The 16,991-nt window shown below is 38.8% G+C and overlaps 1 protein-coding gene across 1 annotated transcript in view; it reads right to left on the reverse strand.

Moving 5' to 3' along the window:
- PRKG1 (protein kinase cGMP-dependent 1) overlaps positions 1-16,991 on the reverse strand; it is a 429,172-nt gene that overhangs the window by 24,768 nt on the left and 387,413 nt on the right. The window contains 1 exon segment of the mRNA XM_032190692.1: positions 7,295-7,391. Within this exon segment, the coding sequence (XP_032046583.1) occupies positions 7,295-7,391 (97 nt within the window).

Consider the following 16,991-nt stretch of genomic DNA (forward strand, 5'->3'; position numbering starts at 1 on the left):
GTAGGCTGAAATTGTGAAGGCTGAATCCAAGAATGGGCATACAATAAATGGGCATTAGAGTGGAAACTGTCTGTGCTGTCCTCATTTTCTTTGAAAAAAGTCTAGATTCATCTGGTTGGGGAAGCACCAAATATCATATCCTATCACACAGCACAATCAGAGTGCTATGGGACTCCGTTGGAAAATACATTGCAGAATTACACTCTATGAGTACACATAAATATGTAGTAAAAATTCAAGTTCCTGAGAAAACCTCAGATATTTAATAATTTAAGTTACTTAATCAAATTCTGACTTTTGCAAAAAATACATAATTCTACGTTTTGATCCCTGTACTGAAAATTGCTATTCAATGCTTGACAGCATGAACAAGTAAGTTTTTTATAAGCAAGGACATTGGGAAATGCATTAAAATTCACGCTTTTCTCTAAACCTCAGAGGTAAATATTTTTTTCAAAAATGTCTAGAAGGAAAAGGCTAAAAACCAGTGAGGAATGTAAACTGTTTCATGCATAAAATCATTCCAATAAAAAGTAAATACCAGAAGAAGGGTTATATAGTTAAAATATGTTAAACCAAATGGAAAAACTCACTACTGTGGTTTCCTGAAAATATAAGATGGACATAAAGTCTCAAACCTCCAACCCCAGCCCCACTCCTGAGTTTGTCTTTGTTCATAATACAGCACCTATTTTTACATCTTACTCCTACCTCCAACATGAGCCCAAGCCTCCAGCTTGACAGCTCATATCCTGATCAGGACTCTAACAATATTTGATGTGCTACAAATGGTGTCTCATCTTTCCAAACCATGACAACATCCTTTCCATTAGCAGGCAAGTCCCAAGAATATATCTCAATCTACAAAGTAACACCTGCCAAAGATGTATTCAATTCCATCGAGAATTAAAAATCAAAGGAAAAATAAAGAAAAACGCCCTATCTGACAGTATCACTCAAATGTTTCAAATTAAGCATCCTGCATATAGTCAAGAAGGGCAGAAGAAAACAAACAAAAACAAACAAACAAAAACCACACACACACAAAACAAAACAAAACAAAACAAAACAAAACAAAACACAGACCAAACCTTCATAAATAGTATTTTGCTCAGCTCCACAGCTGTAGTTTCATTATTGTCTGAATGTGGGATTTACTCAGGTACCTACCTGATCTTCCAATCCTTCACTAAAACCAATTTTCTTGTGTTGACTGTACCCAAAGTACACTATCTTTCAGAAAGATGAAGATGAAAGGATTCTTAACAATTAAAAATAAGAAAGAAACATTTCAAAGATTTTTAAGAGAAGACTGATCTTGAAAAGCTTCATAATAGCTGGAATAAAATGATAGCTATGCAATTGGAAATTTCCACTGATAAATGTCTGAGTTATGCATCTGTCACTCTATTGGAAGACAATTACAGGATTTTTTGCCTTGCCATCTAACTACTTCACTAATGTTTTTATTTACAAAAAAAAGGCTATAACAAATTTGATTGCACTTCATCATCTGTGGCCAGATTTTTCTTAAAACATAAATAAAAATGAAAAATGCCATACTACCCATTTTAAAAGGTCTTGTATAGTCCCAGTAAAATATGGCAGAAACTCAGTTTTTATGTGTATGTCTTGATTAATCTCCATATTCTAAAGGAGTTTAGTTTTTAGTGGCCATCATCAAGCCGAAAGGAGGTTACAAGGAGGACTTCAAGGGGGTCTGTCTAGTATATATCACCATTATATACTTTTATTAATGGTTTGGATAATGAAACAGGAAGAATATTATTAACTTTGCACATACTAAAATTGAGATAGAAAGGGCTATGAATGCTTTTGAGAAGAGCAAGGGAATTAAATTTGATTTTTACAAATTGAAGTAATGGCTTGAAATAAAAGGGACACAATTCAGTGACGGCAAAGGCACATAGCTGCACTTGTCCTGCTCTACCTGACCATGGGAAGGTACAGGTTGGACTAACGTACCTAGTATGGGACACTGCTAAAAGAGGGGAGAACCAACTGGGAACTGAGAAAACATAATGACCACTGACACAGAAAGCATGAATTGCATGTCAAGCTCTCAAGAAGAATATTTGTTTTTTCTAATGGGGAGTATTTCAGGTTTATGTGATAATGGTCTTCAAATATATACAACTCTACTGCATGAGAAGGGAAGAAAGTGCCCCCAAGTCCACTTGAAACGAGAACAACAAATGACAGGCTAAGAGGTGTTATATATCAGGAAAACTTTTCTTGCAGCGAGGAACGGTAGGCACTGGAATAAAGTGCCTCGGGAGCCTTCTGTCCTGCAGACTTTCAATGACAAATCAGGGAAAAGTGGTCAGAAGTGGTTAGGTGTATTTGATTCTGCTGTGGGGCAATGGTGTTCGATCTCTTTAGGTCCCTTCCAGCCCAAGATATAATGAACATATGGTTGAAATATGTGCTTTAAGTGCCACTGACTTCCGCAAAGCTGCCAAACATTGAAACATATGATTAAATGTTTTGTCAAGTCAGGGCTAAAAGTTGGGCCTGTCCTTAATCTGCCTGTTCATACTGTTGCTCTCAGGATCCCCAAACCATGTGTTACCAAAGCAGCACAGAAGGCACAGCTCCCTCCAAGCTCGCCTACGTGCAGAGGTAGTATAAGTCTGTAGGTTTTGTCAGCATATTTGCCCTGAGAAGCGAGAAATATGTAGCTGAAACCAAGCCTCAATGGTGTGGGGTGGATGGTGTGTGGGGGAAACATGTTATTTTTGCAATTTTACTATAACAGGAGAGATTTAAAATCTCCTTCTCCCTTCTCTGAGTGATTGTTCGAAGTGATAACTGCACGTCAGTATAACCAAGGCATGCATTCAGGCCTGGACCTGATTTTTAGTCTACCTGTACTCAGCCATCATCTACATGAACTGATTCATATCAATAATGACTCTAACCTTGTATGTTCAGATACTCTGATACATTTATTTCAGAGCTGTCTAAAATAATCTTGATTTAAATCTGGAACACGTGACCTGGGGCAGACGATTAGAAACATATGACTTAAATTAAAAGGAAATTAAAGAACAAAGACAAAAGCAATAAATTCAGGAGAGATGATTTATGAAGGCTGAGAACACCTGACCTACATGTCTGTTCTTTGCAAAGTAGTGCTTTGTAGGACACAAACCCAAGACGATAGATTCATTCACTGTTGTAATGTGTTACTGAGGCACCCAAATCCCAACACAGAAGAGGCTCAGCTGACACAGTCCTGACAAGCTAAGCAGCAAAAAATAGTGGATGCATCTTTTAATCTATGCTATTAAACACAAGAAGTCCAGTCCTATTATTTCCCTTCTCCCACGCTAAGGGACGTGTCCATGAGCTGGATGAGAGGCACAGGAAGAGATGTCCCAGAGCTGCTTGCACTACCTTGGCAACTCTCCAAAATGCAGAAGGGTTGCCCTAGGAATGTGGCACCAGCCGGCCCTGGGCAGACTATGGGCTCTTGAACCCACCTGTTTGTTTTTTTTTTAAACAGTGAGCGTCACACAGCTCCTGCTGTACGCACACAAATGCCTCTGTTTGCTCCATCATAGGGTCGCTTGTTTTGATGATCCTGCTATCGAAACTTCACTGCCAGTGTTTAAAAGCAGCCCTACAATGATTCTTTTCCATGGATAGCACATGGAAAAACTCCTTATTGCCTACTTTCAAACCGTGTTTTGACTGACATGCAAGGACGCGATGCAGTTTCTGCCTGACGTGAAATGCTGCTCCTGTTCAGTGGCAGAACTGGTCCCCAGGGCAAGCAGCACGGGACAGCTCAGCTGCTCTGCCCCCCTGACAGTAGCCTGGATAAAAGCTGACTGCAGACAAAGTCCAGCTGGGGATAAAGGAGCAGAACAGCGGCCATAAGGACAAGACACGTTGTAAGAGGCATTAAGTAGCCATTAAAAATCTGGGCCAACTACGTACAACAGCAACGCAAATCTGTTGGAAATTTCTCTTGACATATGGAAAATAAAACTACTTAGAAAAGGTCCCACATGTGCTAACCAGGACTTCTCACCACAGGAGATAAGCTTTCTATTACAGGAACAAAACCAAGACAAAAAGATATTTCCACGTGTTATCTCCATAGAATTGAAAATTACTTAAATAACAGGCTGTCTGGCCTGAAGGAAATGTACTACCATATGAATTCATTGATGGGATGAATGCTGAAAACAGCCGGCATTCACGGAGGTGCCTGGAACACCAAAGTGTATTTACACAAGCCACACCAGAACGTTAAAAAATGTATGCAAATGGGAACGTTATTTGCCTTTGGCCAGCAAGACCCAAACTCAGACCCAGACATTCCAGTTTCCAACCAGACACCACCAGTGGCCCTCTGGAAGGGTATACAGATGTCCTGGGGGACTTGCCCACAGCAGCTGGGGTTAATCTATAAAAATCCTCTTCCTTGGAAAGTGTAAAAATTGCAGTGTTTTTCGGGAACAAATTCCAGAACTGCTGGGCATTAGCAAGATGCAGTAGTACATGCAAGGAATAAAAGAGTCAAGTCCTCCGATACATTTTGCATTAGTTCATTTCTGGCCGTAAATCATAAAACATGTTTTTTGTACCAAAGACAGAAACAAGAGGTAGCAATTCTCGGCTCAGCTTTGATGAAAATATTCTCTTGTTTGAATAACATAATGACCTCATTTTCCAGTATTCAGCAATGAAATGGCAATTCATAAAGGTACTTAGTTTTTTAAAGCTGACAGAATATTAACATAGTTTGCCTTGGTGATAAAGAAAAATAATTAAATCATGAGTGCTAAGCTAAACTTTTAAATATTTTTATCCTTCTTTGTGGAATTCAGTATTAGTTAAGAACTGCTACAGTCTATTTAGCAGAAATATACGACTACTTAGTGATGTAATACATCTTTATTTCCTCCTTAACTAAAAATCTTAGGAATGTAAATCTGAAATATAAGGCTTTCTTGAGACACTTAGCTCTGCTGGAGAGTCTGAAGAGCTAAATGCAAATTGTTATCAGGCTCACTTTAGGAACAGTACCTGAAGAAGTCCTTTGGTATGTTATACCTTCACATTTTCTTGCATTTTTCCTCTCTTCCCCATCTCACTTCTCTTAATTACTGAAACACCTTTCCCAAAGGAAAATGCTTCTCTAGTCTTGTCCCCTCCTCCTTCATGTAGCAGGCACAATGCAGGGAATAACTGTAATCACACCATACAAGCAACTTCTGTGTCTCCAACAAACTGACAACAGGAAATTAATATGGGAAGTGGTTTAAGCTGGTGAGAAAGAAGAAGACTCTTTCTTCTTCATTTTCACCAGATTATTCACCAGAGTATTTATAATTTACCCAGAAAACGACCTGCTTAGGACAGCAAGGTCACGGGGAGTTAAACTCATCCTTGAAAAAAAAAAAAACCCTAAAAGGTGATTGAAATATTTCTCCCATTAGTAGCCTTTTGTAGGCTTTGTAGGTGGAACCAGGGATTCTCGAAGGCTTCTGAGTTTTGGAACTCTGCAAAGATTTAAATATTTCTACCTGATACTGATTTGATATGTTAAAGTAACAGCACGTTCATTCCTGCTCTTCTTCACACCTGACCAGATATCATGCGTACATAATATTTAGTTTTTCTCAACATCTTATAGCTTCCAAATTAACTTTGAATGCAGCTAGAGGTAGAGGACTCATGACCATCACTCATAACACAGTACAATTTTTTTTCACATCTGTGCATTTTTAGGGTACCTGAAGCAACCCCCCATGAAGACAAACTCATCCACCTTCCCAGGAACAACATGAGGTGTTCAAAGCTTGAAAATATACCCCCCAAAAACTCAACAACTACACCCACTCACCCAATCAACCAAAAAAAACATCTTAGAAATGAAAATAAGTCTAGCAAGCTCCTTCCAAGATTCAAAACAAGCCCCCAAATGGTAGGTCCCTCACTACAGGTTACCTCAGGCTGATACCCAGTGGTGTTATCAACTTAGGAAGCAAATCCCCTGACCTTTATAATGGTGAAACACCTTCATATGTGAAGTTGAGCACCACCTGAATTAAACTCCTGCTCTAAAGTCTCCTCTGCAGAACATGACTGTAGAAGGAATGGGGAAAGGACATCCTTTCCAGGCTGTGCGTGAGCTCCAGTGACTATCTTCCAAAACAACTGCTGCTAATATTAAATAAATAAAAACAAAAACCGAGGAAGAGATCAAAGTTCTCATTGATGTCCTCTGTTTTTCACAGTTTTACATAAATCAAAATAAGAAGAGTTAGGAACAAATCATATGGAAGAATGACTTCCACTTTTAACACTGATTTTATCCATTATATCACAAATAATTACCAAACTACTTATTTTGCCAGTTTTCCAGTTCCCAGCAATAAACAAATAATATAAAAAAAGTCATTTGGGGCTCTCATATGGTTACAGAGTAAGGATTTCCCATAGATTTTGTGTTGTCAGCAGTAAATGTTCACTGTTCTGCTCCTAACTTAAAGGAGTACCTAACATACTGTACTGGTGTTCAGTATCAGAAACTCCTCCTTGGTCAGCATGTTGATGTAAACTAAGCTGCTTCTTTCTATTAGAAGTTTTTGTATTTACATGATATTACACATGGTCACAAAACAGCTGCTGATCCATGCTCCTCCTGCTCAGGTTTTGTTTTAATAAAGACTACATAGTACTAAATCTAAGCAGAGCAAAAAGCTGTTTTTGCTTTTTCACTAGAATTCACAGAATCTTTAGTGAAATAGTATTTTTCTGTGAAATTTTATTATAATTGAATCTACAGTTTCCGTGATAATCAAGTAGATCTGCCTCTAGATCTGAATTAGAAACTGCTTAGAGGAGACATCGCACCGTTATTCCAGTTTTGACTAAGTAACATTTTAAGATTTTTTTGCTCTTTCAATCTTATCACTTAACCAACAGCTGCACAATGATTCAGGTTCTTGCTAAAAGACAATCAATGTTATAAACAGCATTGCTTCAATGTATGACCATGTAGAGAGAAACAACACGTGCTCCTCTCTCCTCAACCTAGTATATATTTTTCAGTTACTGCAAATTATTTATTCATTTGTTTTTATTTACCCAGAAATGTCATGCAGCTTTCTTCCACCATTAGAAAATATATGATCCTATCACATACTTCTCTTCTGGGAATTCTGTTGTAATACTGAACAAAAATAAAAAGACTCATAACACAGTAGTGGTTCCCGGACATCACACAAAGTTCAAAGAAGAAAAGGTTACCTACCAGTTCAACTCGTCCAAAACCTCCAACTCCAAGGGTGTCAATGATGTTGAAATCAGACAGTTTCAGGTTAGCGAAGAAGGCAGCTTCGGCTTCATATCTGGATTTTTTTATGCGAAAAAATGGAAATTTCTTAGAGGTGCAAACATGAGTACTGCGCAATACTGTACCCGCATGGCATGAGTGTGGAACAGCATTTACCTGCTTAATTTCCATCTTATCTCTTAGAGTTTGCTTTTATTCACACTCTTTGTTTCACAGTTCCCAATTGTAGCATAGCTCCAATTTGCACAGTTTTCGAAGTGAGAAAAGCAAACATACCTACTGCATGCCTACAATGCAAATGTCTGGTACTGTAATTCAGCTCCAGCTACCCAACAAACGCTACATTTTGACATTTTCTATTGATCTTCTTGTGAAGAGAGGGTGGGTTTTTTTTGGTCTTTAAGTATTTTTGGAAGATAAAGTCTCTCATACAAGTTTCTCTTATCCACAGGCTGGCAGTAGTTTCTATAAATGTTTATTGAAAGTGGCAAGATCATTAAGGTCCCTGGAGAGAAATCACAGCCAGGTTTTATGAAATCAGATCCAATAAGCTGAGGGCTGGTGTGCAAATGCCTGAAATGAATGACTTCAGTCACATATTAGCATTCCTATAAGGATATCTTCAGTTCTTTTCCTTCTATAAACTCAACTTGGAGTAGAAATTCCAGCACAGGAGGTCCCAAAATCCAGATGCTCCCTCTTTAGCCCATGTGCAACTAGCTTGTAACAGAAGTTCACAAAGCCCTTAACTAGGGATGCATGCAAATCCAACACATGCAAGCCTGCCAAAATAAGCTTCCCATGACTATCCTCATGAATATGATTCCTCTAAAATAGCTCCTTGTCAAGGTTTATGGTATTTTTAGAAAGGCTCGGAAGGGAAATGGATGAACAGGATCCACCCACTCAATAAAGTTTGACATTCAGCTGCCGGAGAAGGCCCTGTGCATGAGCAACCTTTGGCTGTTGGTGACACAGACTTGTATGGGAAAAGAGCATTGACGGATCATGAAGAGAGGCATGGAAGGTGGGAAGGGGGAACTGGCTTGGAAACACAGTTTTTGATATTTAACTTCAGCCATATTATCTTGCAGATAGACCATAATCTGCTATTTCACCCCAGTTCTTCATTTGAGCATGATAACGCCAGAGTAAAGATAAAATAACATAGTGTTAGCTACAATCATATGTACATATCTGAGCTACAATCATATGTACATATCTGCCTATCCTTCTAATGTATCTTATCTGTCATGCCTGTTTCTAATCTAATTCAGTAATGGGATAACATTGATTTACTGACTTACTCCCCTCAAAATAACTTATTCATTCTATTTAAAACTGAAATGACATTGGAGGAAAAAAAAATTGTGGTGAAAGAGAAAAACTGAGAGGTGTCACAAAAGGTGAAAGGTCACATCACAAACCCCCAAATACAATGCAATAAAGTGCAATTTTATCTTGGGGATACTGTCAACAAATCAGATAAGCTCTGCTTTATTATTTATACTGTCACCAGATCCTCTCAGTGACCTTGCTCCTGTGACCAGAGCAGCCTGACTGCATCTGATTTTGGAAACTAATCAGCACCGAGCCTGCTTTGAACTTGGGATAACCTTGTGTGACACAGCTGCTTATTGATCATTTTATACTAATCATGAGGTGCATACTAAACCTGGAGCTGAAAGGAGCTCTGGTAAGAGAAAGCCATATTTGTATGTTCCCTTCTAAATCACCAAAGACACATCATTTTAGGGGTGACAGTGCAATGAGATGCGTCTAATTTTCATGATAAATGTATAGACAGCATATGAGTTATCTTCTGTTTTCCTGACCAGTTAAATACCTCTAATGATTTATAATTGCTAGAAAGATGAAATCCCAGCATGAGAAAATTTCCTTTCAGCAGTGAAACTACTGAGGCAAAACTGCTAGTCAAAAAGCCCTGCATTAAATTTGCCCAAGGCTTGGGAGTCTCCCTTGGTGGAAGGAGGCAGGAAAGAAGATGCCAGCCAGAAGGATCACTTGCTCTCAGAGAGGCAGGGAAATAGCTACCCTGCCTCCGCTGGGCAAGGTATTTCTCAATGCTGAGCGAGGAGGGGACAGGAGATGCCAAACAAGAGTGTCTCAGGAGGAGTAGGGTCTCCAAAGACATACAACAAAGTTAGAGGAAATTATCCTGAATAATGGTGAAGTCCTACCAAAATGATGCACAGTTCACATCATGTGACATAGGAGGACAAAACTAAGTCAAAGATGCCCCTGCGCTGGCAAGGAAAGCAGGATGTTAGTCCCAGCCCCTGGAAGATCCACCAATTCTCCTGAAAATGCCTTGGTTTGATGGGAACAGGGATATTCTGCTCCAGACACAACTTCTTCAACATTTTGTGTACTGAGTTGTAGAAGCTGAAAGCTCTGCTGATGGCCTTTCAAGTAAAAAAGATGTGATAATTTATTATTTTGTTTAAAAAGATGTACTTATAGTGTTATTTTTATTGTTTTTTGAAATCCCTCAGTTGATTCTTTCTGACAGATAAGACTGTTTATATGCAGTTAGTACATACAAGAGCAATGAAGCCTATGAAACAAACTAGATGCAGCTTTCTAGGCATCCTAGAAAGAAAAGAAATTTAAAAAATATATAGTAAAACTAAAATGTTTGTAAAATCAAGCATGCAAGCCCTTCACATGCTTACTAACAACAGGAACATCTGAATTCTGTTTTATTCACAGCTACAAAGGTCAAAGTCCACCTTCAAATCAAATTCCTACATGCTGAGAAACAGGAGTTATTCACTTCAGCCCTGCAAAGTTAAGAATAAATCTCATCAGTCTTTTAAATAAAAATACCCAAGTGCAGATATTTCCAAGGCATCTCATAAATCAGAAATCAGGGTGTAATCCTCACCCTAAAATTAAGAATATGAATTCAGCTTTCGTCTTTTAACTTTGTTAATTTGAGCATGTCTAAACTCTCTAAACAAAAACTATTAGGGTTCTGCAGTCTGTGCCCTAAGAAGTTCTAGGGACAAGCACATGGGATGTCTTAATTTTATCACCTCCAAAACAAAGGGGAGCCTTTTGATAGGGGAACATAGTGCAAAGAAATACAGAAGTAGTTTAAAAATCGTGGTGTATCAATTGGAATATGTTCAGCTCTGGACCAGGTCTAAGAAATCTGAGATACTGTGGAGGATGCTTGGGATATTCTTTGGGAATATAACAGAGATAGGATGAATGGGAGAGATGGTTTGACGACACTTGTGCAAGCTAATGTGAAAATAACTCAGTAATAACTCTGTGGGAAAAATATCTGTGTGTCAGGTCAGGGCATATTTATTCTGGGTACCACTTCGCAGATGCCACAGCCTCTTCCCATCTGATAATCAGGAGTCTAATGAGAAAGGCAGTTATATTCTAAATATGCAGCCATATAGTTGTGCTCTGAAATTTGACAAAGAAAAATATGACTTTTTGACCTTTGCAACAGTTGGTGATTGAAAATATTTGTATTTTAAGTTCATAATTTAATAGACAAGAGGTGTTTTAGGAAGACGTCTTGGGCAAGCTCTGAGATGTGAACACTGATCAGCATCACATCTGCATTCAGCAATGTTCTGGAGCTATGCAGATGCCAGGCTCAACCTTTCTATACTGAGATTTCTGGGATTTTCTGACCCTAATTGGAATAGACGTTATTCGGAAAGAGCCCTTCATGGGGTATTTTGGTACTGGTTCTTTTTAAACCAGCTATCAAAGGCCTGAATGCCCAGCAAGTCACAGCTGGAAATGCACAAAAATAACAGATACAGAAAATTTGTCAAAACATAACAAATCCAAATAGCAAGGAACAACAAAAAGTCCGTGTTTCATAGTATCCTTGCTAAATGCCTATTCTGCTTCTTTGATAAAGAACTTTTAAAACGAAGGCTGAGATTTTCAGAGGAGCTTGGAGAAGGCAAGGTAGCAACTCCCAGTGCACTAATGAGGCTTTTTGTTTAATATAAACTGGGTTTTGTAACTTGTCCTATAAAACCAGCTCAACCAGAGCTCACAGTTCACTCCTGTAACTAACAGGAGAAGTAGCTTCTCCACTTGGGACTTTAGAAAACAGTACAGAGGAGGAAATGTTCACATATAGGTCAAACATGAGCATGCTGCAGAATCTCCCAATCTCTCCTCCAAGGTTTGTTGAAAATCTGAATGACGGAGATACCTACTGAAATCTCATTCAAACGACTGTCTGTATTGGTCATATGAGTATCGGTATCCTCCTATGGAAGAGTTGGGGTGTGGGATCACCGTTTCCTTCTCTCCCTCCAAATAAAATAAATACTCTTAAAGTGTCACTATTAAAGGACTTGGTTTTGTATCATCTTCAGCATGGACAGGTGTCACATGCAAGAAAACAGAGTTCTCAGGGGGATCATGAATAAATACCATTGTCCACATGTCCTGTTACTTTGAAAAAGCAGTGCTGGGGCCACAGCCAAAGCATTTGGGCAATGCCTGTTATGCAGAACAGGAGAGGAAAACATGTGGCTTTCTGCACTGCTGGAAATTTCCAACAATTTAAATAAGCAACTGCTTCATAGGACAACTATTACTCCAAAACACGTTTCAAGCTTTTTTTCCCCAAACTATAAATACAAAAATTCAGAATAATCTTAACTAGGCAGCTAAAAAGAATATATGAGAAAATGATGGGAGCAAAGGTTTGTAATTACCCAACTGCTCAGCTTTACTAAACTAGCTCATGATTCCTATCACATGAGCTAAATGTGTTGGGAAACATTAGACATCTGTTACCAAACAGTCATCGTGATACAAAACTTGGCTTCTCTCCAGCTGCATGCTGCCAACTAGATGTAAATTGTAACCAAATGGGAACCAACCATCAGCTCCCTGATAAGAGCGGATGGAACAATTTGGGTTGGATAAAACACAAGATTTTGGAGCCTTCCTCAGTGACAGGCACTTGCTCATTTAACAGCTATTTTGGTGGCCTTATATTCAGTTTTGTTGGCTGTCCCAGTCACTATAGCACCCATCGTAAAGGCAATGCACTTCTGCAAGCAAAAATAATGAATGTCTGCAAAGACTAGAATAACCTGAGTTGCAATAGTTGGATGGTGATGACCAGATCCTGCCTGCAAGAAAACATGTCCAATGAGCCTAAGACCCACAAATGGGGTGGGGAAAAAATATCACAAAAGCAAACCTTATTTTCGTGCTTACTAAATTAGTTTTACCTCATTATATCTCCCTATGATTCTTACAATAAAGCTAATGTCTTTCTAGCATTCTGCTTCAGCTAATGCTACTCTTGAAAAATGAGTTTGTGATAAATGAAAGACAAAATTACCTCAAATTTTCGCTGTTGTCATTGTTTTTTTCAATACATTTGAATATACATATTTTAGCCCTGGCAAAATGACCGACCTGGAACTACTTGTGGTACCCAACTGCTGTTTGGCTGACTGGTACCTGAAGTCACAGAGAAACTTCTGGATGGATTAATGCTAGTAAGAGAGATCCAATACCAACCATGAATGAAGAGTGGCAGAAGATAATGATCAGATTCATGTAACAAGGAGGCTTCAAATCTGAAAGCGATGTGAGGGAGAACAGATGTGGCAAATGCTGCTGCAGCTTCCATGCCTTCCCTTCCACGCTGGCCAGCTCTCTTGCCCTCCTGTTATGATTACTCCAAAAAGCTCAGATTTGGGTATTTCTGAGTGATTTTGGAGAACAGGAGATCTATGAATGGTTATATGAGTGAAAGCGAAATAAAAAGCGCCTTGCGTCATTTCCATGAGATCCTTACCTTCAACTACGCCCTGTTTGTGTGGGGCTCAGAAGAGTTAGCCACATTCAGGCCACAGACAGAAGCATGGTACAGCGAGACTGTATTTTACACAACCAGCAAGATCCAGAGCCTGGAAATGCCTGAAAGCAAATTCTTGAGAGGCATTGAGAGCAAATCTGTATTTTTTCTTGGTGTACTGCCACTCATCCTCTCAGAGGTCCCACCCCTGTGCAAAGCACTTCTATTCTAGCTTCTGCTTAAGATACTCATCCATTGGAGTCAGTGCATAATTTGGGTGGGGCAATGTCCCTTGACAAACTATTACTGGAAGCCAAACCCAGAAAATATCTGTACAAACCCAAAACCCTGTTGTGAAGACAGCAATATGCTCTCAGAGCCCAGTCAGCTCTCCACAAGCTAACACTGGCCAAAAGGAAAATGTTCACCCCAAAACTGCAGTCAGGCAACAAGAGCAGAGAATATGTATTTTCTAAGTACTGTCCCTTTGTGTGGCAATGCCCATGTTTTGTGTTTCTTCCTCCAGGTATCAAATGTCTGTGTCTCTCATGACACACAAATGCACATTTTTTACTTTCAAACATCCCTTTCAGATACATGCTATGATCAGTAAGAACACAAATATCAAGAAAAAGACCAGCTCTTTACCTATTTTACTGTCAATCACGTAACATTACAGAATTCATTTCAAGCTCCATCACATTACTGCAATTTATTTAGCTTGTTCACAAATATGGAATTACAAAATCATACCAGGACATCTCCATGGATAGTGAAAGCAGGAAGATGCTGATCAAAGACACCAAGCTGTTGGATAAAAGTACCGGCACAAGAAGACTGTGATTTGTCCCATTGGCAGTAAAGTTGTCCACCCAGCCCAGAGCTGTATTAGCCAGGGGCACTGACATGCCATTGCCCTAAATCCAAAAGGGATTTTTTGCCCTTTAACAGAGACACAGGGTTGAGGCAGATTAGTATGTCCATAAATATTTTCTGCATGGTATTTGCTAACCTAATGTTAGCTCGCTCCTGGGAGGGATGGGTTTTATCCACAGATCTTGACTTGTTAGAGTAAGGATTTTCTTGCAGATGAGGATTTGCTGCCCTCTGCGGAGGAAGAACAAGGAGGAAAACATCACATTGATTTTGTACTTCTCCATTTTTTCTAATTGTGAACAACACTGAAAAAGTAAAAAGTGTATATCAATCTACCTACAGATACATGTAGAGGTGTATCTGCCTACTGATGTATGTAGATAGACGGATACACACCTTTTACTTTTTCAGTGTTGTTTGCAATTAGAAAACATGGAAGACTGGAAGACTGAAGATCAATATGATGATTTCCTTCTTGCTCTTCCTCATTGGAGGGCAGCAAATACTTGTCAGCAAGTCATCTGTAAATAGATATAAGGAGAAAGTATGATAAATGATAATATAGCTTCTCCTTATTTCAGGTCTCCTTCTTCCAGACCATCTGTCTGAGGTCAGCAGTGCAGTAGCTTTAATTCCTGACTTAGCTGCTACCACTTCCTTCTATGTCTTATACCTTCAACTGAAAATCCAAATCAGGGAGATTTCATCTGGATTTTTAAAAAGCAATGTGCTCAGGGAGACTATGCAATTGAAAGCTGCAGCTGCATGGACAATTGCATTGAAAAGAAAGGGTTGTCTTTCTTTTCAAGTTCATGCTGTCAGGGCTGTGAATTTCTCTTTGACCTACTAGCACTTGAACTTACAGTGTACTTGCCTTTAATGACCTTCAAATCAGGAGAAATAGCATACCTCCTGGTTTAGATTTTCTTACAGAAAGTGAACATTTTAGTTGCAGCTAAAACAGACATTAAAGCTATGGCATCTCTAACTTCCTCTGGAAAGGGAAGGAGATCTGAAATTAAAAACATAAAGTTAAAAAACTAACAAAGAAATGATCTTCCCTATTTAAAAGTACATTACTTTTCAATTAGAACTCCACAATGTGATCATGGTATTATGCTGTTATATTAAGCTGTGCTCATTGTGAGTTGTTTCAACAGTTAAGCAAATAAGAGATTTGTTTGAATTATGGGGCTTTGCAGACTTTCTATTGCATGGAGACCAATTTCATTCATGTAATTGAATGCATTAAAGTACAGTCAGTTAAAACAGTTCATAAAGACTTTCTCATCATCCAGGCTCTTAAAAAGTCTAATACTGTTGAATTCCTAAATGTGACAAAAGGTTGGTAATACCTTATTAAACAAATTATGCCTATTAGGTTCTGTCTAGCACAAGTAAGAGCACTGCAGTGGGACCTTATCTGAACATAGGACATGCAAGGAAGAAAAAAAGCCCCCAAACCCAAATTTCACAGTTTTCCTTATGTTTGCTGTAGGAACTTGTCCTCTTGTAGCTTGGGGAAATGCATCACTCCCTTCAAAATGCATGACTGCTCCCCTGTCTATGCTCACAATCAACTTGATCAGAAAAATCCACACCTCTCTGATTTAAGCAGATGCAAGAATCTTGTATGAACATGAGTGTATTTTGATTGCCTTTATTCTGTTACTATACTACTTCACAATACTAGTCACTCATATGCCAGAAATAAGTACAAATTTTTGTGTATGAACTGAACATGATTTTTTCCCTTCTTGTTTTGATGAAACAGTTTGCATGAGCAGAGTTTCTGTATCATTGATTTTCATGATTTTTTTTTTCTGTTAAGCAGACAAACAAGGCTAACTGGATATTTCTTACTGTGAAATACCTGTTAATAAAAATTCATGGCAAATCACTGATTGCAGTACAAAGCCATGAATTAAAGTGGTTGCATACAGCTAGTGGTTCTCCCCAGATTCTTTCCTCACTGCCTGGATCATGGCCATGAGAAATCTGAATGCTCTCTGAGTCTGTCTGGGGGCTGCAGATCAGCGAGAAAACTCACAGTGTGTTTTCAGCAGAATAAATCCTTCATTTTTAGCTGGGATACAAACCACTGGCTGAAAGGGAGGTGATAATCCTGTACAGGTGTGAAGTAGAGTTCTTTCAATCAAGCACAAGATTATCAGGTTGTTTTTTAGGGAATTGGGTCCTTGTTTTTCACTGAAACTGAGAGGAAGGTGAAAACAAAAAAAAAAATAAATTTGGGAATCTGAGTTTTGCAAGTGAAGTAACCAATATGCCCACATCACTACCAGCCTTCCTGCCTGCCTGCCTTTGAACACCTAACATTTGTGCAATGACAAGCAGAGCAGCAATAAGCAGCATTGCAGTGCCCAAACTGCACCCACCCAACTTACCTGGACTGCTCTGCAAACGCTCTGCTGAACCTGAGTGGTCCTGGTCCTTGCAATACTACATCAGCCTGGGCCCTATTTCATGACTGTATTAAATATGTAGTTCTACTGACACATCACTAAAATGTGTGTTTTATTTTCTAGATCCACATGTTCCTCCTTTTTTCTCTAATGAAACAGCCCAATGCTTCCAATAAGGCTCTCATTTGGCGTCCCACTTCGGAAAATCCCACTTTCAGCTCTGGTTAAAATAATATTTCCACTTTTGAAATATGCCTAATGCTGAGAATATCCTGAAATAGTTCAAACATGATACATGACAGTATAGACTTACTTACAAAAACAAGACTTTACTCAATTTTAATTAAAAGGGGTGGAGGGAGGATGTGGAATATTCCTTCCTCTGGTGGTGTTTCCTGCTCTGTACAGTATTAAAAGATATTGCGCAAGGAGGGGGACCTTTTTTTTTTTTTTTAACACTGGATGGTGAAAGCTGATTGAAGAGATGCAAATGTTAGAACCTTCAAATGATTTCAATCAAAATTGGACT

The sequence above is a fragment of the Aythya fuligula genome, chromosome 7 (genome assembly GCF_009819795.1).
Source record: "Aythya fuligula isolate bAytFul2 chromosome 7, bAytFul2.pri, whole genome shotgun sequence".
Classification (NCBI taxonomy): domain Eukaryota; kingdom Metazoa; phylum Chordata; class Aves; order Anseriformes; family Anatidae; genus Aythya; species Aythya fuligula.